The 24,283-nt window shown below is 39.8% G+C and overlaps 1 protein-coding gene across 2 annotated transcripts in view; it reads left to right on the plus strand.

Annotated features, from left to right (window-relative positions):
* The window catches only part of c26h8orf34 (chromosome 26 C8orf34 homolog), a 96,289-nt gene that overhangs the window by 6,665 nt on the left and 65,341 nt on the right, over positions 1 to 24,283 (plus strand). For both annotated transcript variants that reach the window (XM_053488030.1, XM_053488031.1), the window contains exons 2-6: positions 9,909 to 10,056; positions 10,172 to 10,303; positions 16,105 to 16,233; positions 16,347 to 16,375; positions 19,089 to 19,252. In XM_053488030.1, coding sequence (XP_053344005.1) covers positions 9,909 to 10,056; positions 10,172 to 10,303; positions 16,105 to 16,233; positions 16,347 to 16,375; positions 19,089 to 19,252 — 602 coding nt within the window. The remainder of the gene's footprint in view (positions 1 to 9,908; positions 10,057 to 10,171; positions 10,304 to 16,104; positions 16,234 to 16,346; positions 16,376 to 19,088; positions 19,253 to 24,283) is intronic.

Genomic DNA, 24,283 nt, shown 5'->3' on the forward strand with positions numbered 1-24,283 from the left:
TTGTTGCAGCCCTGACCTTGAAGAAAATATCTGCAGAGTATGGAATTTTCAGTATAGGTGTTGGAAGACTTCCCATGGTGCACAACCGGTGTTACCCGTATTCAGAGCAGGGTTATTTAGTGCAGCTGGAGATTCGATCAGGTACTTTTTTAGGTTTTTAGTCTAACCCTATCATGGCTTCGACGTACAGAGAATACTTTCTACCTTCATGGTATCCAAGCACTACTATAGTAAAAGTCTGAGATAAGTGCATTAGTGTAGCCGGAGATTATATAGAGAAATTAAGCTACAGTAGTTGATAAACTGTGTTCTGTTATTTTGCGCAGTCAAAAGTCCCGGTTTGACTTAAACGGCCCTTGAAATTTAAACCCAAGATATCTTTAAAAAAAAAAAGTTATTTTTATTACTGATGTACGCTGAAGATGGGAGGGGATACAATCCATCCACCCAGCTGTTGTGGCACATCTGTGAAACTAATTACATTCAGTTTCAAAATTTATTTGATACTGTTACTGTACTATAAAATAAAAACATAGACTGGAAATTGACAAAGTTACAAAAGTTACAAAATTAAAAAAATATACAGTATATAGAAATTACACATTTATATATTTCTGTACAAAATGAAATTGTAAACTATGATGTATAAAAATATTAATATATGAAAGTCTAAAACTATGGTGCATGCGTATGAGAGCAGCAGTACTGTATGATTAAACCATGATTAAAGTATGAAGTTGAAAGGTGTGTCAGCGGCAGTGTCGTTTTCCATGTTCCAAAGTAAAAGTTAGTCCTCGGCTGCGGTAATGTGTTACTGTGCGATTTTGAATTACGCGGGGCGGCATGGTGGCTTAGTGGTTAGCACTGTTGCCCTGCACCTCTAGGGTCTTGGTTTGATTCCCGGCCAGGTTCGATTCCCTTCTCTGTGTGCATGGAGTTTGCATGTTCTCCCCGTGCATGGTGGGTTTCCTCCAGGTACTTCGCTTTCCTCCCACAGTCTAAAGACATGCAGATTAGGCTAATTGCCGCTTCCAAATTGCCTGTAGTGTGTTGGGACCAGCGTTGGTTATATGAGATTGCGATAACAGTAAAAGAGTTTCAGTTTTTTTTATTAATAATTTTGAAAAATGATCGAAAAACTGAAATCTACAGTTGAAATGCCCTGACCAGGATTATTGTTTTAAGGCTGTTCTTGCAACATTGTGTTGGCGTTATTTATTTAATGCTATCCCAAGGCCATTTTTATCAAAGTCATTCTAACTTTCAAAAGCAGTCTTGTCCAGTTTTGGATGAATGGTGTTGCAATAATAATACGAAAGTCTTAGGGTTGCTCCTGGGATTGTGAAGAGTTTTTCAAATAGGGCGACTATTTTTGCTGCTAAACTGATCCTTCTCCTACCCGCGGTACATTAGATTGTCGATGGTCTTCTGTCTTGGATGTACAGTATGTGTTGCTATGATGTACAGTAATAAGATCAATTGCATCTACTGTACAGATGAACCCAAACCATAAAGTAGGAGCAATTTTCTATGTATGGTTTCTGATGAAATTTCTGTGTAATGTGCATGTTAAAGTCCCATTCCAGGAACGTTTTATACTATTCATTTCTATCTAATCTATCACACTCATGCTTTTAGAACACGGCTGTGGAAATTCGTGATCATTCAGCCAGAAAAACATCAGGCTATAATTGCCAGGTGATGAGGTCTGGAGTGGATTTGGCGTTCCAGTTCATCCCAAAGTTGTTCAGTGGGGTTGAGGGACAGAGATCTGTGCAGGACACTCAAGTCCAACCTTCAGAGCATGTCTCCATGGTGCTTGCTTTGCGATGCTAGAACAAGTTGGAATCACTTACTTCCTGTGATGGTCAGGTGTTCATATACTTTTGGCTGTGGAGTGTAGATTGCTTGGATAAATTGGATCGATTGCACCCAACACTCACTGACTCAGTATTCCTGTGAAATTCTGCTTTTTATTTGACCTCGGTCTGTGAGCACTTCAGCTAAAGTGTGTTGTGGCAAATAAGCGAAATGAAAAAAAAAATTGAAAGAAAAAAAAAAGAGAGCTGAGATTCTTTTTCTTTTCTCCCTTTTTTTACTCTGTAGTCAAAATCCATTGATTGGCTGCTTGGAGCATGATTTATACAGTACGAGTCAATAAGACAGCGCTCAGAGTAAGTGGCTGCAAGCCAACTACGTACTCACGAGACAAGTAGTGTGATTAATGATAGCACATATGTGAACAGTATGTGTGTGTTTGTGGTGTGTAAAAGAGCTTAACTGTTCGGAGATCCTGGGTATCCGCAGAATGGAATTTGGGTAAGAATGTGGGGCGAACATGAGCAATACCAGCTGATGTAAGACACAGATACTGGCTGCTGTAGCACTTAGACCTCTTTATAAGAGTGCAGTGTTTAATAAGTCAGCTTTACTGGGAATTAAAGCAAAAGTGGACCAGATCAGACTGTTACACAGGGGTTTAAGGATGGAATATGGTGTATATACTGTGTTTAATGAGGTTTAACACAACTAATCATGAAGGTCAATATATATATATATATAAATTTTTTTTTTTTTTTACAAAAGTTGTTAATGTTAATTTAAATTAGGCGGGGCGCAAACAAAATTAAAATTAAACTTTTAATAATCGCCTGTAAATAGCCATAAGAAGTGCTTTAAAAGCACAGAGTCTAAGCTCGGCCGCAATCACTTGACTGCTGCTTAATTAGAAGATCAGGTGGATCTGGTCCAAGCTCTTTTTTTTTTCTTTCTTCGTCCTTACGAACGGGTATTTTAGCAAAGAAATTACAGAATTTCCTTTCATATTTAGCTGGCTTCCACATCAATCACTATTCAATACATTCACTAACAATCTGCTGAGCGTTTATGAGACTCGTTGAGAATGGTCCAATCACATGAGCCCAAATATTTAAAAACAATATTGATTCGCTAAAAACAAAAGTGGGAGGGTTCGGGGGGGAAAAAGAGCTCCGCCCCAAGGATGATTTGAAAAAAATCCAATTAGAGCTCAGCCTCAAATCACATGCTTTTCAAAAATGTACGTGCCTACATACAGTACAGTAGGAGGTCACTCGTTTGTCCGGCGCCTCGCGTACACGAACACAAATTAACGTTATGCAGTTTAGATTTTTTTTTTTATTGTAAATAAAGTATATTAAGAAATACAGCGGAATATTGTGACTAAATTACTTTATTTCATTATTAAAATTAATTATTATTATGTTGAATAATTACATGTTAAAGTAATATTCTTCTCTGCCTAACTTTAAAGGGGAAAACAAACCTGATATAAGATTATTAAGCTTATTTCAAGCCAAATGGTACTACTGCAAAATGGTAAGTAAAAAATATCTTGTTCTATTAATAGATGATTTAGCTTTTTTCAACAAATAAATTCCGCTAAAATAGCTAAATTCTCTATAAACAGTATAGTCCAAAGAACAAGACATTTTTCGTTTGCGACTTTAGTAACAATTTACTAGAATAAAGCTTAATATTCCTATATTTAGTTAGTTGCAAGCTTATTTTAAAGAAATTAAAAAATTAAAAAAGGTTTGGTTAGATTCAAGAATATTTCACTTGCTGAGATGCTAAGAGTTTTTGCAGTGTAACCACGACCCCGTCCCAATTGAACCCCTGAATCGTATCTAAATTAGTCATTTATTGTGTTGATTTTTACTTAACGTTTGTTTCATAATGATGCTACCTGAGATGAAAATTCCAGTGACACCAACAGAGGCTCATCGTGGACCAGGATAACTCTTGCGTACCCTGCTGGCTGGATGGCTGATAGATACAAATTTCTCTTTTTTGGTCAGTGTGAAACATATAAAACTGTTTTTCATGGCTTTGACATTTACAGAAGACCATCACAGACCAAGCCCGGTACTGTGATGAGACTCTTAGCCGCATTAAACATCTGAACGGTGCAAACGTTTTAAAGAAGGTCGTAACGACTGTGAATAACGATCCCGGGCCGATGTGGCTCGGAGCCCACGGCAGTCGTTCCCGTGAACATTCAGCGAGTGGAGCGGGCAACCTTACAGTAGCAATCGCAGAGTCTCTGTAGGGATTGGATTAATCACCAAGCTGGAGCTACATAACACAGCCTGAGGGCAGACAGAAGAGCGGCGATTATATTAAGTTTGTTCTCTCCATCCTTTCTGTATTTAAAGGAGAATTATGGAGACCTGAACTCTAATTAACTTATAGATGACCTACAGGCTTCTGCAAAGCTGCCAAAGGTTTCTCCCTGAGGCTCGCTTACTCTGTCGGTCTTACTCGGTAAACACTCATGTCCTAGGGCAGGGATGTCAGAGTCACCTCAGATAACCAGGCACATTTCGAGTGACCGCCTGGACTGAAACAAACAAACAACCATAAAATAATCAATGAAATATGATCAGTGAGTTTACCTGAAACTTACATTCTGAATGCACAAACAGGTTAAAACATACAGTATTTGGGGCAGTGGTGGCTCAGTTGGTTAAGGCTGCGGGTTACTGATCGGAAGGTCGGGGGTTCGAACCCCAGCATCGTCAAGTTGAGCCCTTGAGCAAGGCCTTTAACTCTATCTGCTCCAGGGGCGCTGTAAGCTGGCTGACCCTGCGCTCTGACCCCAGTTTCGTAATTGGAATATGCGAAAAATGAGCAATTTCCCTCTGGAATTAATAAAGTTCAAATTATTATTATTATTATTAATTTTTTTTATTATTTTAATTTTTTATTATTATTATTTATTATTTTTATTATTATTATTTATTAATTTTATTATTATTATTTAAATTTTCTTTATTATTATTTTTTTTTTTTATTGTATTATTTATTATTATTATTATTATTATTATTTATTATATGTCACATACTGTACAAAATACATAAAATAAAATACATGAACGTTTTTGGATGTGTTTAAAAATTATTTTGAATGTATTTAAACAAGTATTCTTATGATTGTGTAAACTTTGCGCTGTCGCCTTGCACCTTCAGGGTCCGGGTTCGATTCCTGGCCAGGCTTGATTCCCGTCTCTGTGTGCATGGAGTTTGCATGTTTTCTCCGGGTACTTTGGTTTCCTCCCACAGTCCAAAGACATGTACAGTAGGTTAGGTTGATTAGTGTTCACAAATTGCCCATGGTGTGTGAATGAGTGTGTGATTATGTGTGTGCCCTGCGATGGATTGGCACCCTGTCCAGGGTATACCCTGCCTCGTGCCCTAAGTCTCCTGGGATAGGCTCCAGGCCCCCGTGACCCTGAATACAGGATAAAGCGGTATAGAAGATGGATGAGTGAGTGAGTGAATTGGGCGGTAGGGTGGTGTAGTGGTTAGCACTGTCGCCTTGACCTTCCAGGGTCTGGGTTCGATTCCCGGCAAGGCTTGAGTCCTGTCTCTGTGTGCATGGAGTTTGACCCGTGTGCCTGGTGATTCCTGGATAGACACGTCATAGACCTGACCTTGAACCTGACCCAGACCAGGATAAAGCATTTAAACTAAAGATGGATGTAGTGATCTCACGTTGCAACATGAATCTAAATGAGACTGAAAAGAACTCTGTCAATTAAAGGTTGTCATTAGTTTTAAACTGTTAAATGGCATTTTTCCGTCTAAACATTCCTGTGTGTGTGTGAGTCAGTGGAACTCATTCTTCCAGTACTTGTATCACTGTCAGCTTCTTTATCAGCTCAGTGCTTGGACCCATGTCCTATCTCGCTTACACGTTGTTGTGGATAAAAGCGTCTGTTACATAAATAAGTGTAATCGTCTCCGGCTTTAAGAGCGACCTGCTTTTCCTTGCTTACTGCAGATAACGTCGTCCTCCAAGGCCGTGAGTCCTTGGGAGCTGCAGTCTCGCAGTGTCGATATCCTTGAAAGCTCGGCTGCACTTGGCAGGGCTTCAGCTCGTCTATTAGCCAGACTGAGCCAGAGCTCCTTGCTCCTCTATCTGCCTCCACAGTGTCTGTCGCTGTTGGTCCTGCTCATGACGAAAGCAGAGGAAATCGCGTTAAGTCTAATCTCGGGTTTGGACGCCGATATAACATCCACATGTGCGCATAGAAGCATTTGTATTACTCTACACTCACTTTCTTTAAACATCTGTTTTTATCCACCTGCCCAATATAAAATATTGCTGCACATTTATTTATCCGTCTGTGCTATGACCGTGTGCTCGTCTCCGATTTGAGACGAGACTCGCATATCTTCTTCGGAAAAATCCCCCAAATGTGATCATCGCCATGTTTTTCTGTTTACCCCTAAAGCAATTACACACTCAAGACTCTAGAGTCCTTAAACACAGCTGATCTCGTTCCACTTCCTGCAGAAATCCAAACATTACAGCGCCAACCGATCCCTCCCTCCCAAACCCCCCATGTCTAGTTAGCCAAGCAAGCTCAGCGAGCCTGAAAGCGCAGTGATTAATTGTGTAGCGTGTGGTTTAGTTTCGCTGAGGAGGCTGTTTTTTTCATACAGAATGATCATGGATGAAAAAATATAATGATGGCATGATTTAAAGGAAAGATATACAGTACACAATCACCCATCAATATCACCACCAGGTGAAATAATCACCAGGTGACAGGATCTTAGGCACCCAAGGCTCACCCCTGCCTGGCCATCCCATCCAGTCTGATCTCACAGAAAAGCCAATTGCAGCAGAGTAAAAATGTTTGTGCTGGCCATGATAGAAAGCCACCAGAACTACAGTTTGCAACAAGCCTATTGATCCGACCCAGATCCCAATCGGAACCCAGGGTATGTATGCGCCAAAACAAATTCGCATCACCAGAAGCCCGATCTCGCAACTCACAGCACCCTGAGGATCCGTTGCCAATGTTCTAACACAGGACAGCACACCCCTAGAGGTGTTGTCAAAGGTCCCAGGTTTTAATCCCATAATCACCAGGTTGTCCCTGTTGGGCCCTTGATGGCTAAAGGTGAACCCAAAACCTAGGTTGTTTTATGTAAAAAAAATTATGTTTTGGCAGATCTGTGTAGAGCATATAAAAAAGATTAGAACTGCTCACTGACTAAAGAAAGTGACACCAAAGTCAACACAAAGGCTGAACTGACTATGAGATTTAATACTCAATCAACTCTAAATCAACACAACTGCAGAAAGTGAATCAATCCTAATATGTACTTTGGATTGCAGGCAGAATTTTACTAGACTTATGAGACGCTTTAAAAAAAAACCGAGCACAGGTTGTCAGGTGTGTTCACTTGAGAACGAAATGAGCATAAAAGTTCAAACAGGTAAATTTAGATAATAATTAACTTAATTATTTAGCTCTGTGTTTTTTCATGCTTGTGTAATTTTTGTCATTTTTATATCCCCACATGAGAGGTTAACATTTTCCATTTTCGTATTTTTAATGTCTGAGTTTTATCTTGTATGATTCTAATGGGACCTGTTATACAAAATTTCCCTTTTAGTCATTTTTAGACCTTAAAATTGGTCTCCAGTGTGTCTAGACAAATCAAAACAGTTCCTGCTTTTTGTTCTTTCACTATTTTGGTATTTTTCAGAGGTTTAAACCGGGGAATTTGATTTTTCCCATTAATGTGCCCTAATATGGGAAAAAGATTCCTCCCCCAGCTCGTTGTTCAGCTCAGCTCTTCTCCTGTAGGTCTCAACAGTAGCTCATTTACATAGACACTGAAAAAGCACGTTTGTAAGAGAAGTAAAATAGAGAATAATTTGCGGTATAAAAGAAATGCAGAATCTGAGGGTTATTTCAGCTGGAGCATTAACTGACACACCTTGTGGGAGCTCTGAGATCTGTGTTAACTTGTTAAAGAAATCGCAAAATATCTGACCTTTAAAAGATGTCTCTGTTGACTACATTTTTTATTTTTTTGCTCTTTGATTCGTGATCAAACAAATAACCCAAAAGAAGGATATAGACTTTTCCATTAGAAAAAAAGACAAGAAAGACGCATTCAAATACGGTTTAAGGGGTCAATGAAGGTTCCAATGAAGGGTGACTTTACTTTTATCACAACAACAACCACAACAACAAAAGAGCTTTAACATCCAGTGTTCTTCTTAGCTATCAACTGACAATAAATACAACTATAATACTATATATATATATATACTATAATACTATAATCTACATTATATCAATCTCTGGCTGCTCATCAATGGTGCTAATATTATTTGACATTAGCTATCCTAACAGCTATGAAGTCATTATTCCATGAAGGGTTTATACTATTCATCCACTCAACTCTTTATTGCTGTTTTTTTTTTACACAACCATAGACACATTTACAAAGTTTATACTTTAATTCTTAAAAATGAGGTGCCTGCGAGTAACAATGCTGATGCTAAACAATCAGGGAATCGAAAATCATTCACCCTGTGTCAGTGTATCTGCCCTTTTTTTAAAGGGCCAATTAATCATGAGACTTACTGTAAAACCCCATTTTGATGATAATATGAAAACAGTTTAAGCAAAGTTAGGTTATTTTTTTGCAACTGTACATATTCTCTTTGAGTCACAATGGTGTCAGAAAGCACAAGTGGCAAAATAATTTGTTGAAATTGGTTGAGTTGAGTAAATAACCTAATAAAAACCCATAACTCATTAATAACCTATAACTTCTTCATAGAATTGCCCATTTTGCCTATAATACATGGCTTGAAAAAGAAATACGGGCCCCTTTTTTATGGGCTTGTTTTTCAATTATGGATGTCTGATAGGAAAGTCTGCCTAACGACTTTGTCTTTCACATTTATGGTCTCTTTTTCCCTGAATTCATTGATTGGTCTGCACAGCCCTACACTTATCAGCATTGTAACACCATCCCACAAACCTCCTACTGTATGAGGATCTATCCTGCATAGAAGTCCACATGTGCATCCTGCTCCTTAGAGCCGTTATGTGTCCACAGGGCCGTTGTGTCCCTCAAATCATGTTGCTCAAGCTCCTCATGTTTCCTAGGAATGCTCCCATCAAAATGGTACAAGAATGGAAAAGAAAATATAACAAACATTGGAAAAAACTTTTTTTCATATATGTTTTTATAAGGTAGGTTTAGTAATACATTTCTATGCAGGTGACAAAAACAAGCACAATATACTCTGGCATAATTTGTTACTTCTGCTCCAATTTGTCCTGTAGGCCTACTCCTGCCCTGTCCTTGTACACAAATTGCTTGTGCATATTTAAAGTCTTGTATCATTACTTCTCTGCTTTACTACAGAGCTTACACTCCAGTTTCCCACACTGATTTTATATAGAATATAACATGGTGCTCGAACAACATTCAAATTGCATATCGTCCTATTTCACAGAATGTGACGCATAACCACAGTATAATGAATTACCGCTGGAGCGACTGCAAAGGCAGCAACAGCACTTGTGGAACACAGCTCCATCGTCTCGTCACATGTGATTGTCCCTTCATGATGCATCAGCTACAGTACTGTATTGCTCAAACATCCGACGGCTTTGTAGCCTGCTTTGCTCAAAACTGTAAACAAGTTTCAGAAGGTTCTAATTAAACTTTTAGTTGTTAAAAAAAACTTTCAGAAAAAAAAAAGTTATTTGGCTAAATAGGTAAAGAAAATCGGAAAATGGTGTTTATCTCGTTCTGCTGAAAAACTGGTCATATATTTATGTAGTAGTGTTTCTGCAGCAATATAAACTATCTATATGTTAACAATGTTATTTTTCATGAAATAAAAAAAAACTTATGAAACAGTACAGCAAAAGTGATGATTTCATACCTTGCAAGTGAGCGCTAGAACTTTAACCGTCATTTATTTTTCACACTTGCAGAACGCAGACAGTCATTATAGTGCATTTTTTAATATTATGCTTTTTCATCCTCAATTTCTCTTTATGTTCTTTTTTTTTGTTATTGTTTTTGTACTGTTTTAGGAAATGATGACCAAACTGATAACCGAGACTCCAGACCATCCGATTCCATTTTTAATCGGACATTTACAGACCAAACAGGAAAGTCCGGGCCGGCTTCACAGAACCCTGTCTGGATCTGCAGCTCTGTGGGCTGAAAGCGACTGTTCAGGTGCGATGCAGGAAATCGATCGCGGCCCTTCCCTCCTGCCTGTCACTTTCTGTTATCCGCGTGTCGGACGATTCTTTCCGTTCTCTGAAAGAGTGATTTTTTTTCATCTCCACAGAAAACAAAAGCAATCGACGGGATTTTAGGAGTTACGACAGAGCCTGGCAGATTCACCCCAAAAAGCCCAAGAAGTCCAAGAGTGACCTAGCAGTGTCCAACATTTCTCCCCCTTCTCCTGAGTCTAAGTCACGTAAGTCAATTCCTCATGATAAAACCAGCGGCAGGACGTCGCCTACAGTAAGCGACTAAAATTCATATAAAGCGATCTGAGATCCGCTCGTGTTTAATTAAAGGTTAGGATTACCATAAACTTGTGGGCTTGTCCTACATAAGTAGAAAACGAGGCGATTTAGAGACATGCAGCACTTCTGAGTGCTCAGCTGCCATATTGGACAAGAGCGAAGGCTGTAAATAATTTAAGAGCGCACGGTGCCACCAATACAGTTTCTATTTCTGACGAGGAGCAGTTCTAGAGGATCTTTCTCTCTCTCTCTCTCACTCCATCCTGTGGGCTGCTGTCTGTCTCTGTCACTTACACATTCTTCTGCGCTACTGGCTTTCCTCTCAGACGTACACATCCTTTTCTGCTCCAGCTTCCCTCACTGCATCTAATTACAGCCTTTTTTTTTTTTTTTTTTTAATATGTCCGCTTTCTAGCAGAGGAATTGTTTGACTTTGTCGACTTTAATTGGCATCTTTCGAGCAACTTGAGCTTGTTTGAAATTTTCATTCATGTTGATTTTTCAAGCGATGTTGGTGCGTAGGCACTTACACACGATAGGTAGTGTCACAAGACATTTTCCTTTTCTTTTTTTTAGATCCTGAGGTACACCAGATTTACTGTACCCCTGTAGGAATTCTGTAAAACTCACTAATATCATAATATCTAAACCTCTGAGATACTTTACACACTGGAGTATCATAAAAAAAACATTAGCATTACACTTAACTTTAGGAATTCTAATGCGAATTAGCATCAGAATGAATGAAATTAGCTAATTGTATACTAGCATATATTAGCTACACGCTTAACCTTAGTTTATGAACTACTTTAGCAGCATGGTAATAATTGTGGAGCACACTAACACAGATTCAGCTGATCTATACATTTTCTAAAGTTCATAATCATCATCCTAAATCTTAAATAATCTGATATATTGTTAAACCTTGGATTGCGGGCATAATTTGTTCCGGAAGCATGCTTGTATATTAAAGCATTTATATATCAAAGCAAATTTTCCCATAGGAAATATTAGACACTCTGCTGATTCGTACAGCCCAAAAATATTTATATGAAGAGATATGAATACATACATATATGTAAAGTAAAAATAAAGCGAATTAACCTGCACTTTACCATTGACCAGAGCAGTGTTTCCGTCAGTCTGATTGTGTGTGTGTGTGTGTGTATGTTTGTTTGTGTATGCACACACACATACACACACACACGCACACACGCACACTTGCAGAAACACTGCTCTATCTGAAAACTTCTTTAACAGGGAACCTCTCTAATGACACTCGCACATGTGCACATTCTGAAGTACATTAGCATTACACTAAAATTATTATTCTAAGGTCATTAGGTTAATGCTAAACGCTGAAAATTCTGATGAACATTAGCGCCAGGCTTAACTATAAATATATTGACAAATATTAGCATCATGATGACCCTAAGAGATTTTGCGGTACACCAGTTTTACTCTAAACATAATATTTTAAAAAGTAATAATAATTGCATTACTCTAGGCTTTAAGAATTCTGAAGGAAATTAGCATCACAGTAAGCTGTAGAGGTTTTGATGTACAGTGCCATGCAAAAGTGCGTACACGCCCTTTGCTATGAAGGCCCTTAAAAGTGCTTGTGCAATTAATTACCTACAGAAATCACATTATTAGTGAAATGAAGTCCACCTGTATGCAATCTAAGTGTCACATGACCTGCCAGTATAAACACACCTTTTCTGAATGGCGCCAGAGGCTGCAAAACCACTAAGCAAGATGGCATCACACTATGAATACCAAGGCGCTCTCCAAACAAGTCAGGGACAGTTGTTGAGAAGTACAAATCAGGGTTGGATTCTAAAAAAATATCCAAATGTTTGATGATCCCCCAGAGAACCATTGAATCCATCATCTTCAAATGGAAAGAACATGGTACCACAACAAACCTGCCAAGAGACGGCATTAATCAGAAAGGCAGCACAGAGACCAAAGGTAACCCTGAAGGAGCTGCAGAGTGCCACAGTGGAAACTGGTGTACTGTACTGTATCTGTGCATGGGATCACAATATGCCATACACTCCATAGAGGTCAGCCTTATGGAAGAGTGGCCAGAAAAAAATCATTACTTAGTGTTAAAAATAAGAAGGCACGTTTTGAGTTTACCAAAAGACATGTGGGCGACTCCCCAAATGTATGCTCTGGTCAGATGAGACTAAAATTTAACTTTGCGGGCACCAAGAAAAACGCTATGTCTGGAGCAAACCCAACACGTCCCATCACCACAAGAACACCATCCCTACAGTGAAACATGGTGGTGGCAGCATCATGCTGTGAGGATTCTTTTCAACAGCAGGGACTGGGTAACTGAGCTGAGACGAGGGAAAGATGGATGGTGCTAGATACAAGCAGAAACCATCCAATCTGAAAGAGCTGGAGCAGTTTTGCCTTAAGGAATGGGCAAAAATCCCAGTTGCAAGATGTGGCAAGCTCAAAGAGACTTGCAGCTGTGATTGCCCCAAAAGGTGGCTCTACAAAGTACTGACTTTAGGAGGGTAAATAGTTATGCATGCTAAAGTTTCCTGTTATTTTGTCCTATTTGTTGTTTGCTTCACAATTGCTATCAATTCAATATGTAAAAATAAAGATATACATGAAACTAAGCAAATAAAATAAATAAAGTATATAAATACATAGTAAATTAGGGACTTAGGGAATGAGACGGTGGTACAGGATGGGGATCCATCACAGGACACATACATACACACACTCACATGCTCAGTCACAGACTACAGGCAATTTGGGAACGCCACTAAGCCTAATCTGCATGTCTTTGGACTGTGGGAGGAAACCGGAGTACCCGGAGAAAACCCACCAAGCACGGTGAGAACATGGAAATTCAAATGCACACAGACCTCGACGCAGGAAATCGAACCCTCCACCCTGCAGGTGAATCCAAATAGGTGATATTCTATTACAACAAAAGTATGTTTTCTGCAGGTTACAGAGATTATTATTTGTGAAATGGTGTGAAATTATATCCCACTGCATGGTTTCCACTTCCTTAAACTTCTTCATCCATCTGTGCACATTGCTTTTGTCAGCCGTGTCATCTTCGTCAACGTTCTGTAGCGCAGTGGGAGGCCATCGACTTTGACAGAGGGGATTTTCAAAAAGGATTTGAAAGTTAGCCTTAGTGACGTGATGGAGACTAGGCTCAGTAGTAGTTTGTATAGAGGAAAAATTATTCCACCAACATGTGCAATTCGAACCACCTATGCCAGTTAATTGCAGTAGTATGAGTTAAAATATATTTACGTTAACATGTTATGTCCAGAGTTTACCGGTTTATTTTTATTATAATATACAGAAAGAATCCCTGCTATATTTTGACATAAGTATTTAACTTAAATAATTCCTTTACAAGAACTGTGATGCTGCAATATGTAATTTTTTATTCCCACTCAGTCTCAGGGGATCTCTTTATGTCTGGCTGAGGATTTCACCCTTATGGTAATGGCTTAAAATATTAGGCAGGATGAATGAAGTCTGTTCGAATTCTTCCAAACCTTAGAGGAGCCTTTACTTAACTATTCCACCCTAAACAACAACAACAAGAGAAGTATATGTGTACTATAATCAGACCTTACATTATTGTTATTATTAATAATAATAGTCCTAATAATAACAATAATCAGACATAACAATATGACCACCCACCTTATTTTGAGTAGGTCCCCTTTTTTTCTGTGATGCACTGTGTGTTCTGCTCTTGCTATCACAAGAAGCATCAATTTTGTCATCAATTTGTTCCTTGTCAAATCCTTATGCTTGCCCCTTTAAGTAAATGTAGTCCTTAAGCATAATTTTGGGTAGTATATCTTATATATAAGTACATAAAAAGTAACCTGAAAGCATTTTTAGTTAATTTTAGTTTCCAATTAGTATACTATTAACATTAACTTTTTTTTGGTAAGGGGAACAGAGATTGGCGGGTGGAGGAAGGCCGGCTGCACTGATTTAGTTATTAGTGTGTATATTTGTGCCAACTGGCCAGGAAATGTAGCTCAAAACATGAGCTTCGGTCAACCTCAAAGGACCTCAGTCAAAGGAAAAAATGCCCCATTTTGGCTTGACATGTTTTTCTGTGCATCTTGAATTATTCATCATCAATACGTTCCTTTTTATTTTTTCTGTTACTCACTCTCAGGGATGTGGCTTATGGCCTGTGCCAGATGCCTTATGTTACATTTTCTATTGCACCCAGATACCTTAGACAGGCACGGTCCTAAAAGCAAGATAGTTTGGTGATAGTTAAAGAAAGTGTTTTCTCATAGTGCTTATTCGTGTTCTGCTGAATCAGAGCCACCTTGAGCTTAAATCACACCCCATACTCTAAAATAAAAGACACTAAAGCCTCCCGTGGAGCTGTGTGTTCACTGAAGCAGCAGGATGGAGCAGAGTAATTGCTTGCTGATCATTTGGAAAGTATCTGAAATACTGTATAAGCAATGAAGAAAGTCATTGAAAATTATAGCTCAAGTTTCTAAAATATTGCATATAATAAGTAAATTGTTTAAAAAATGTGTTCATCTGTATTCTTGCGAAGTCTGGCCACACTTACCGGATTGACCTTGCAGTTTATCAGTTTTCTCCAGATTATCGCTAATAATACTGTATTATAATATTGTATTTCCAGGTTATTAGTGGTTATCAATAGTTTTCAAATAAATTATGATTTTTAGATTATGAATGGTTTATCAGTGGCTCCCAAGTGGTTCCCAGATTATCGGGAGATTAAAGTTCATTGATGATTTTTAAATGATCTGCATTATAGAGATTATGTGTGGTTTCCAGATTATTGATAGTTTACACGTGCTTCCATATTAGACGTTTGCTCACTTAGCTATTATTTCTAAATGATTTATTGATTTCAGATTATCAGATGCTGTTCCTTTTATTAACAGTTTTAGTAGTAGATTATTGCTAGTTTACAGTTTATCATTGTTTTCCAGATTATTATATTGTACATTGTAGTTCACTTAGTACTGTAGTTGTTACAAATTAGTTGATATGTGTGGTTTCCTAAACTGTTTCTAAACTGCCCAGATTATAAATTGTTTCCATGTTATTAATGTTCATCAGTGGTTTTCAGAAAATTAAAGGTTTCCAGATGTTCACTGGTTTAGAAAATTGGTGGTTTTCAGATTATTAGTTGTTTAGAGGTCATTGGTGGTTTCCAAACTATCAGGGGTTTCCAAATAGGTTATCTGTGCTTATCAGATTATTAGTAGTTTATAGATTAACAAAGGTTTCCAGATACCTGTAGTTTCCAAATCATTATTAGTTTTTCTACTTGATTAGTTTTTTTCAGAATATTGGTGGAGCTGCTGCAGTAGAAACTATGTATATAAACTGAACCCATGTTCTGTTTTTTTTTTTTTTCAGATTATTAATTATTAATGGTTTCTAATTTATTGACTACTTTCATGTTATCAGTGGTTTTACGATTATCTGTAATTTATAGATTATTAATGGTTTCAGAAGTATTCACTTCCTTAGCCTTCACTCAGTATTTTCAGCCATAACCAAACCTGACAGTTACGGATTATAATGAACAGCCTGAATACAGACTCAGCAAATCCATGCTACCTTCCCTGAACTCTCTCTTTAATATCCACAGTTACTTCACATTCATTAAAATAGTGTCAGTTTAATTGAACCAAAAAGTAACAAGCTCTCAGCACTGTCTTTTCTTTTCTCTCCGCAGTGCCTCGTTCTATAGAGTGTCCCTCGTGGGACTGGAGGACCAAACCCGAGAGCCGAGACTTTGACGAGCTCAACCACATCCTGCGGGAGAGCAAGAAGCTGGGCAAAGCGCTGGAGAACCTTTCCCGAAGTCAGTGCTTCTAAACGCTGTAATCTTCATATCCTGTTCCTATTTATATTGTGCAACACGACACTTAAAGTGAATGTAAAAAATGATTGAATTCATTCTCTTTTCTCTCACAGGTATTGCCTTATCTGATGAGCTTGATCAGGTAATCAGCTACAGCACTGTGCTAATATAGTTTACAGCTGAAAAGTTGGGCAAACTGAGTGCTCACCTTAATAGCCTTTATTGCTTAGTGTGTGTAAAAGGCATAGAATACAGCAGTTATAAAAAGGTAATGACTTTACTTACAGTCATGTGTAAAAGTTAGTGCACCCTCTTTTAATTTATGAACATAAAAATCTTCTGATTGTAGTAAGTCTTAGAATTAGGCAAATACAACCTCAAACGAACAACATGTAACTTTTTTTCACCATGACATTATTTGTTTATTCATCAAATATGAAGCCAAAAAGACAGAAAAAAGTCATGTGGCCAGTACTTAGCTTGTAGATCCACCTTTAGCGGGATAATAATGTAAAGAAATCGTTTCCTGTATGACTGTATCAATCTTTCACATTGTTTTGGTCCACTCTTCTTTACAACTTTGCTTCATTTAGCTTCATTCAATTGTAGTTCATTGAGGTTTTTGTGCATCCGCCTATTGTCGAGTTACAGTATCTGGGAATTTGCACATCAGCTTCTGCTTCAAACTCGAAAAAAGCCATTAGCCAACTACAGGGGACATGAGGATCAACTCTAGAATTACTTTTTAATTCTTGTCAGACAGCTTTGCAGGTTACACAACAATTGTTCAAAGTACAGTAGATTTAACTAAGTGATCGAAACCCACAAAAATTTTGCATCCCATTTTCCCTATTTATGATAACTAATGGGTAAATCATTTCTTCTAATAAATATCAGTTAAATAAAATGTAACCAAATACAATACAATTATTTAACTGAGCTTGTATGTAAAACATGTAAAACACATCATATGACATTCTTTGTGAACACACTTCAATAACAATCATAACCTAACATGAGTTTCTCTCTTGTATTGAGCACAATAGCAATTAAATCAATAATCAAATATCAAATCAAAGAAATCAAATATCAGGTAACTCAAATAGATCAGTCCTTTGTATACAGTCCAGTCCTATAATACACAGCTCTCTTAAGGTCTAGTCGGGTTAAGGTCTGGACTTTGACTAGGCCATTCCAAAACCTCAATTGTTTTATTTTTTAGCCTCTTTCATGTAGATTTCCAGGTGTGCTTCTGATTATTGTCTTGTTGCATGACCCAATTTCAACCAAGCTTTAGCTGTTGGATATTTGCCTCTAGAATATTTTGCTATACAGAGGAATTGATGGTCGAATCCGTGACGGCAATGTGCCCAGGTCCTGTGGCTACAAAACAAACCCAAATCATCACCCCTCCACCTCCATGCTTGGCAGTGGGTATGAGATGTTTCTGCTGAAATGCATTCGGATTTGATGCTGGACATTCAGGCCTTACAACTCCACATTGCTCTAATTTGTTCCAGAAATCTTGTGGTTTGCTCAGGTGTAGTTTGCGAACCTCAGTAATGTTTTCATGTTCTTTTTAGAAAAGACATTCACCTGGCAGAAGAGGCTTTCTTCTCCCAACCCTTCCATGCAAATCATACTTATTCAGTCTTCTTCTAATTGTGCTGTCATGGGCTTTAACATATAACATGCCTAATGAGGTCTGTAGGGTCTTACATATAGCCCTTGGGTCTGACTTTTGGGTGAATGTGCTGAAACGTTCACTTCGGAGAAGATTAGTAACCATCTTGAATGCTTTTTTACTTGTGAATAATCTTTCTCGCTGTGGAATGTTCTCCAAATTGTTTGGACATTGTTTTATAACACTTTGCAATGCTTCTGTAAGAACATTGTTTAGATCTTTCCCTTTTGGCATTGTGTTAAGACCCACTTGAATGTTCCAGACTAGCAAACTGCCAAAACTTTCGCTTTTGTAGAGGTCTGCACACCTGCTCATGATCAAATTATTAAGAGAAGATGATTAGCAGCACCTAGCTTGATGATTAGGCTGCAACCTACCCTCTTACATCCTGTAAAACTGGTAAGGGGGTACTTGGTATTGACAGCATGTTTATATATATATATATATATATATATATATATATAAGTTATATTTTTTTGTTCGTCTGAGGCTGTATTTGCTTAATACTAAGACCTGGAAGATTTTTACACAAAGAAATATAGACTTAAAATATTGTATAATTGCCTTTATAAATAATATAGTTGCTTTCAGAAAATGCGTTCCTCGTATCAAACGGTCATCACAGTACTCGTTTGTTAATTATTTTCCAATTAAAGCACACTCGAAGTATTTTATTACTTACTCAGGCAACAATTTTTTTCACGGAATCTTTAAGTACACAGCATGTGATCTGTGGTGCAGAGTTGAAATCTGCTGCATTTTGCTGAACGTACAGTAACATAGTTGTCTTTATTACGACATGGAGCCAACTGGGCTGCGTGCCCAAAGGGTCTAGATTGCAGTTTAAAGTATTCAGCTTTTGATATAAAATGTTATTTGTTTTATTTTGGCAGCTGTTTAACGGGAATCTTTCCCACGGCTACCTTATTCATGCAATATAAGTAACAGTTAGGAGTCGTAACCACAACCATGATGCTGTTGCTGATGTTCTTCTGAGGTTTGATTTATAGATTTACAGACTGTAATCTGCCCTTATGGTAATTTGCTGTTATAATGTTGGCCGATTGTAATTAATTTTCAATAATTTGATTGCCTTAAAGTGTTTTTCTGTGTGTTATTTGCTATCTCTTATTATCTCTTACTTTGCCTTTGTGTGGTGGCATTCTGTCAGGACCCGAGGCTTTATAACTCAGTGTTGCGGCCCCGTGTGGTAGGTGAATGGCTGGGCAGAGAAGAGGATGACGCTGATCCGCTGGCCGCTGAGATGCTCCAGCCACCCGTCCCCAGGGCCAAGAACGAAGGATGGAGCAGCCAAGACACCAGTCCTGCAGGGAGGTCAGGCTTAAGTTTTATATATATATAATTGTGCCTTCTTATGGTAAACAAGATCTTACAGCTACTAAGCATTATTGAGAAATGTCTTTGCATTTTGGGAAATGAATGTGTTTAAGGAAATGTCCTTATCCGTTAATAATTTAACTTCCCGGAGCGAATGCAACCTCAGCTGCGTCTCTGTAAATCCCAAGCCCTTCACAGCTCTAGCTTTAAGAACACCATAACGAACCATGATGGCTTGCTCCAGATGTTGTCTTGGTGATTTTAATTAGGGGTGTTTGTTTGTAAGGGCAAGGGCTATCCACTGAGAACACGACTAATTAGAGTGGATCGGATATTAAATCATAAATCATGCGCCGAGCTCTGCAAACAGACGCACCCTCATTCGGTTCGTGTTTGCATTTATTATCATGGACTTGGGAGTCGATATCGCGGGCGGCTGAAATACCCAGGGCGCCGCGGCAACTCACTTCATTAAACAGTAAGGAGACAAGAGTGTGCTGTAATCCAACACTGCAGTGCTTTAAATGTTAGATTAGGTGACTATCTGCCCATACGAGTGATTTTTAACATATAAATACAGCTGCTTCTCAGAAGCTTAGACAGAAGATTAAACTGTACTTTAACCTTTAAGTCACACTTAATGTTTATTATTTTTTATTTAGAACTGTCTTAAACATAACAAATACACATTTTTCTTTTTACATTCATGCTATTCATATCAGTCTTAGTGAAGGAGGCGTGGCCTCTGTGTACCAGTCTCAGTGAAGTGGGCGTGGCCTCTCTGTTGGTGTCATTAAAGAAGGTGTGGCCTCAATGTCAGTCTCAGTAAAGGAGGTGTGGCCTCTCTCTTAGTCTCAATAAAGGAGGCGTGGCCTTGGTGTCATTCTCAGTGAAGGAGGCGTGGCCTTGGTGTCAGTCTCAGTGAAGGAGGTGTGGCTTTACTGTTAGTTTCAGTGAAGGAGGTGTGGCCTTAATGTCAGTGTCAATAAAGGAGGTGTGGCCTTGGTGTCAGTCTCAGTGAAGGAGGCGTGGCTTCATTATCAGTAGCAGTCTCAGTGAAGGAGGTGTGGCCTTGGTGTCAGTCTTAGTAAAGGAGGTGTGACCTTGGTGTTAGTCTCAGTGGAGGAGGCGTGGCTTCATTATCAGTAGCAGTGAAGGAGGCGTGGCCTCTATGTGTTAGTCTCAGTGGAAGAGGTGTGGCCTCTGTGTGTTAGTCTCAGTAAAGGAGGCGTGGCCTCTATGTGTCAGTCTCAGTGGAAGAGGCGTGGCCTCTGTGTGTTTGTCTCAGTGGAGGAGGCGTGGCCTCTGTGTGTTAGTCTCAGTGGAGGAGGTGTGGCCTTGGTGTCAGTCTCAGTGGAGGAGGCGTGGCCTCTATGTGTTAGTCTCAGTGAAGGAAGGCGTGGCCTCTGTGTGTCAGTCTCAGTGGAGGAGGCGTGGCCTCTGAGTGTTAGTCTCAGTGGAGGAGGCGTGGCCTCTGAGTGTTAGTCTCAGTGGAGGAGGCGTGGCCTCTAAGTGTTAGTCTCAGTGGAAGAGGCGTGGCCTCTGTGTGTCAGTCTCAGTGGAGGAGGCGTGGCCTCTGTGTGTCAGTCTCAGTGGAGGAGGCGTGGCCTCTGAGTGTCAGTCTCAGTGGAGGAGGCGTGGCCTCTAAGTGTTAGTCTCAGTGGAGGAGGTGTGGCCTCTGTGTGTTAGTCTCAGTGGAGGAGGCGTGGCCTCTGAGTGTCAGTCTCAGTGGAGGAGGCGTGGCCTCTAAGTGTCAGTCTCAGTGGAGGAGGTGTGGCCTCTGTGTGTTAGTCTCAGTGGAGGAGGCGTGGCCTCTGTGTGTCAGTCTCAGTGGAGGAGGCGTGGCCTCTGAGTGTCAGTCTCAGTGGAGGAGGCGTGGCCTCTGAGTGTCAGTCTCAGTGGAGGAGGCGTGGCCTCTAAGTGTTAGTCTCAGTGGAGGAGGCGTGGCCTCTAAGTGTTAGTCTCAGTGGAGGAGGCGTGGCCTCTGTGTGTCAGTCTCAGTGGAGGAGGCGTGGCCTCTGTGTGTCAGTCTCAGTGGAGGAGGCGTGGCCTCTGTGTGTTAGTCTCAGTGGAGGAGGCGTGGCCTCTGTGTGTCAGTCTCAGTGGAGGAGGCGTGGCCTCTGAGTGTCAGTCTCAGTGGAGGAGGCGTGGCCTCTAAGTGTTAGTCTCAGTGGAGGAGGTGTGGCCTCTGTGTGTTAGTCTCAGTGGAGGAGGCGTGGCCTCTGTGTGTTAGTCGGTTAGAAGTGTTAGAAGGAGGGGTGGGAGATTAGAAGTTTCATTAGAAGTTTATGCAAAGAAACAGGAGTGATAAAAAAAGCAATATTTAGAACAATTTAGGAAGAGATAAATGTACGGCATGTTAGTCCTTAAAAGAAGCTATACGTGTTTGCAGAATGCCTTGATATAAAATGAATTAAAAAGGTCAAATAATTAAGTAGGGTGTGTAGAAAGTTATGCACTGACCACGGACTTGAACTAATAAGACTGAGAGACGGTCAGTTTTAAATTGTCTTTTATTTTAGCTAACAGAACTTGTAATGTAAATCATTTAGCAGTGAAAGTATTTAATAATGCAGATCAGTGTCTCCACCTAAACAGTCAAATAACACACTGTAAATAAGATTCAGGTCCACAGAGAGTGTCACCAGCAGACCCCCACACTACCTCAGGGCAGATCGATGCATTCAGCCTCTTATTAACTGAAATACAGCGGCGTCTCAGCGCGACTGGCTTTCCAGCACCTGTTTAGTAATCTGTTCAGCGAGTGAGAAACCGGCTGGTAGGTGGTGCAGCCTGGACTAATGGAGCACATTTTCCTCTCTTTTTAATGGCCACACACGAGGCTCTCGTATTCCGTCATCGTTGGAGCGGCGCTGACAGGAGCCTGAGGATATGTGCGAGAGTGCCGGGGCTGCTGGGAAATTAGGAACAGGCAGAAGAAGTGTGGCGCGGGGACGTTTTCCAGAAGCAGATTACGGCCATGATGAAATCCACGCTGGACTGATTCCTGCTCTCAATCACACCAGCTCCGGGATCACTTCGATTCATTTTCTTCTCCTGCATTCTCTTGGCAGGCTGCTTTTATTCCTTTTTTTTGTCCCAGCACTCAGTTTCTGTCTTCTTGACGGTTTTCCCCTACTCACATGGCGACATGCTCACTTAGGTGCTTATACATCTAAATTGACCCACTTTTCCCTTCCAGCCAAAGATATTCTGGACTTTATGAGCTGTAAAGCATTTACCGGCAGAGTGGCTCTATATCTGTATCTGTGTACGAGGGCAGGAGAAGCTTTTATATGTGTGTGTGTGTATGCATTCAAGCCTTGATAATTAATCCTGCAGTCACCTAAGGAGTTTGCTGTCCAAAGGGCATTATGCATGCAAGCAAAGCGCCAAAAGCGGTGTGTAAGGGTCGAGAGTGCAGCGCTAATGAGCGTATCTTATCACTCTCTGATCACTGTGTCTGTCCTCTGCTCTGTGCACTTCTCTTCATTACAGTACTGTCATGCTAACAGGGCTCATCCAGATGACAAGATGAGGTTTGGTGACACACACTAAGGGAGTGTATTTCGCCCTTGGAGATGATGCCATGCACTGAAGTATGTAGGAGACACCATGGAACCTACACGGGACACGTGCAATAGATGATAGGTGTTTAGAAGGTGTTTATCCTGTTCCGCTGTTCATGCGTTTACTCAGGGTCAGGCAAACATTTATGAATAACTGGTTGATGCTCAACCCTTTCGTATATGGGCATCATGGTAAAAGGTGATGTCGTCCTACTGTAAGTTGTGACGTGATCCTGCTGCTCATGTCCAATCAAGACATCCTGCAGACCTCCCAGATGTGTTAGAAGTCAATTTGGGATATTGATTGTTACAGTATATTAAGGTTAAATTATTTGTCGCATGTATCTTACAGCACAGTAAAATATTTTTTTTGCTTGTTTTTTTGCAGTAAAAAACCAGTAGAGAAGCTGAGGTCAGAGTGCAGGGTCAGCCAGGATACAAGGGGTTAAGGGCCTTGATCGAGCTGTGTGACGGCTGCCACCTGATGGTTTTGGCTCGGGTGGCGGCTTGTCAGTGTGTCTGGATAAAAAGAGCTCTCTCCTTAAGGGGAAGAGCAATGGGAATTTGGAAAGGTTGAATACACTGTAAAGTATTTTGGAGAATGGAGAGAGAGAGGATAAGAAGGAAGGAGGATTTAAACTGAAAGAAAGATGAGGGAAATCAAGACCAGAAGAATAAGCGAACAGACAAAGTTATGTACTTTAAGTGCTTTAGAAAGACAGACAAGTGCATGCATCCCTGATTTACATACATCACAATGTAAGTCAGCGTGACAGTCATTTTGAGTGATTGCACTGTAAAGAAAAAGGTACGGAAAAAAAAAACGTCTAGGTGTTCTCTTCCCCTGATTATCCCGGAGATTGGGTTCTACTTTAAGTCCTGCTTCCCTCACTGTCATTTCCAGAACAAGAAAAACAACCGTGTGCTCATTTGAAATGACTCTTCTTGTTTTTGGTCTTGCTCTTCCTTGTCCTTTTCCTTGTCCTCCTGATACACCACCTCTTCTGCCTCTATGATCGTTTCCATTTATTTTTCCCACAAGATTTTAACATCATTAGTAACAAGTGCGAACAATCTGGAGTTGTTGTGTGTAAGCTATGACAGCTGTATGTATAACTTCCTCCATCTGTGGTTGGCATCGTCCATCACAAGTGCCAGTTGACAGTTTTGTTTTTCCGAGAATGCGGATTAATGTTTTAGCCATTCAGATAAACTGTCATGTTCGGTAGATGCAATAATATTTAATCAGAAGGATGGACTGATGTTTTTATAAAATGAATGAATCAACACATTCTGTGACATCAGATTTAAAGAAAATGTATCGTGCAAATGAACCTTGTCGAATGTTTAGACACTCAGATGGGGTGTACGGCCCCGCGTCCGTGAATGACGGTCCCGTCTAGGTGGCTCGGAGCTCGTTCCAGATGTTCTCGTGGACGTTCAGCACATGAAACACCTG

This window comes from Clarias gariepinus, chromosome 26 (genome assembly GCF_024256425.1).
Source record: "Clarias gariepinus isolate MV-2021 ecotype Netherlands chromosome 26, CGAR_prim_01v2, whole genome shotgun sequence".
Lineage (NCBI taxonomy): Eukaryota > Metazoa > Chordata > Actinopteri > Siluriformes > Clariidae > Clarias > Clarias gariepinus.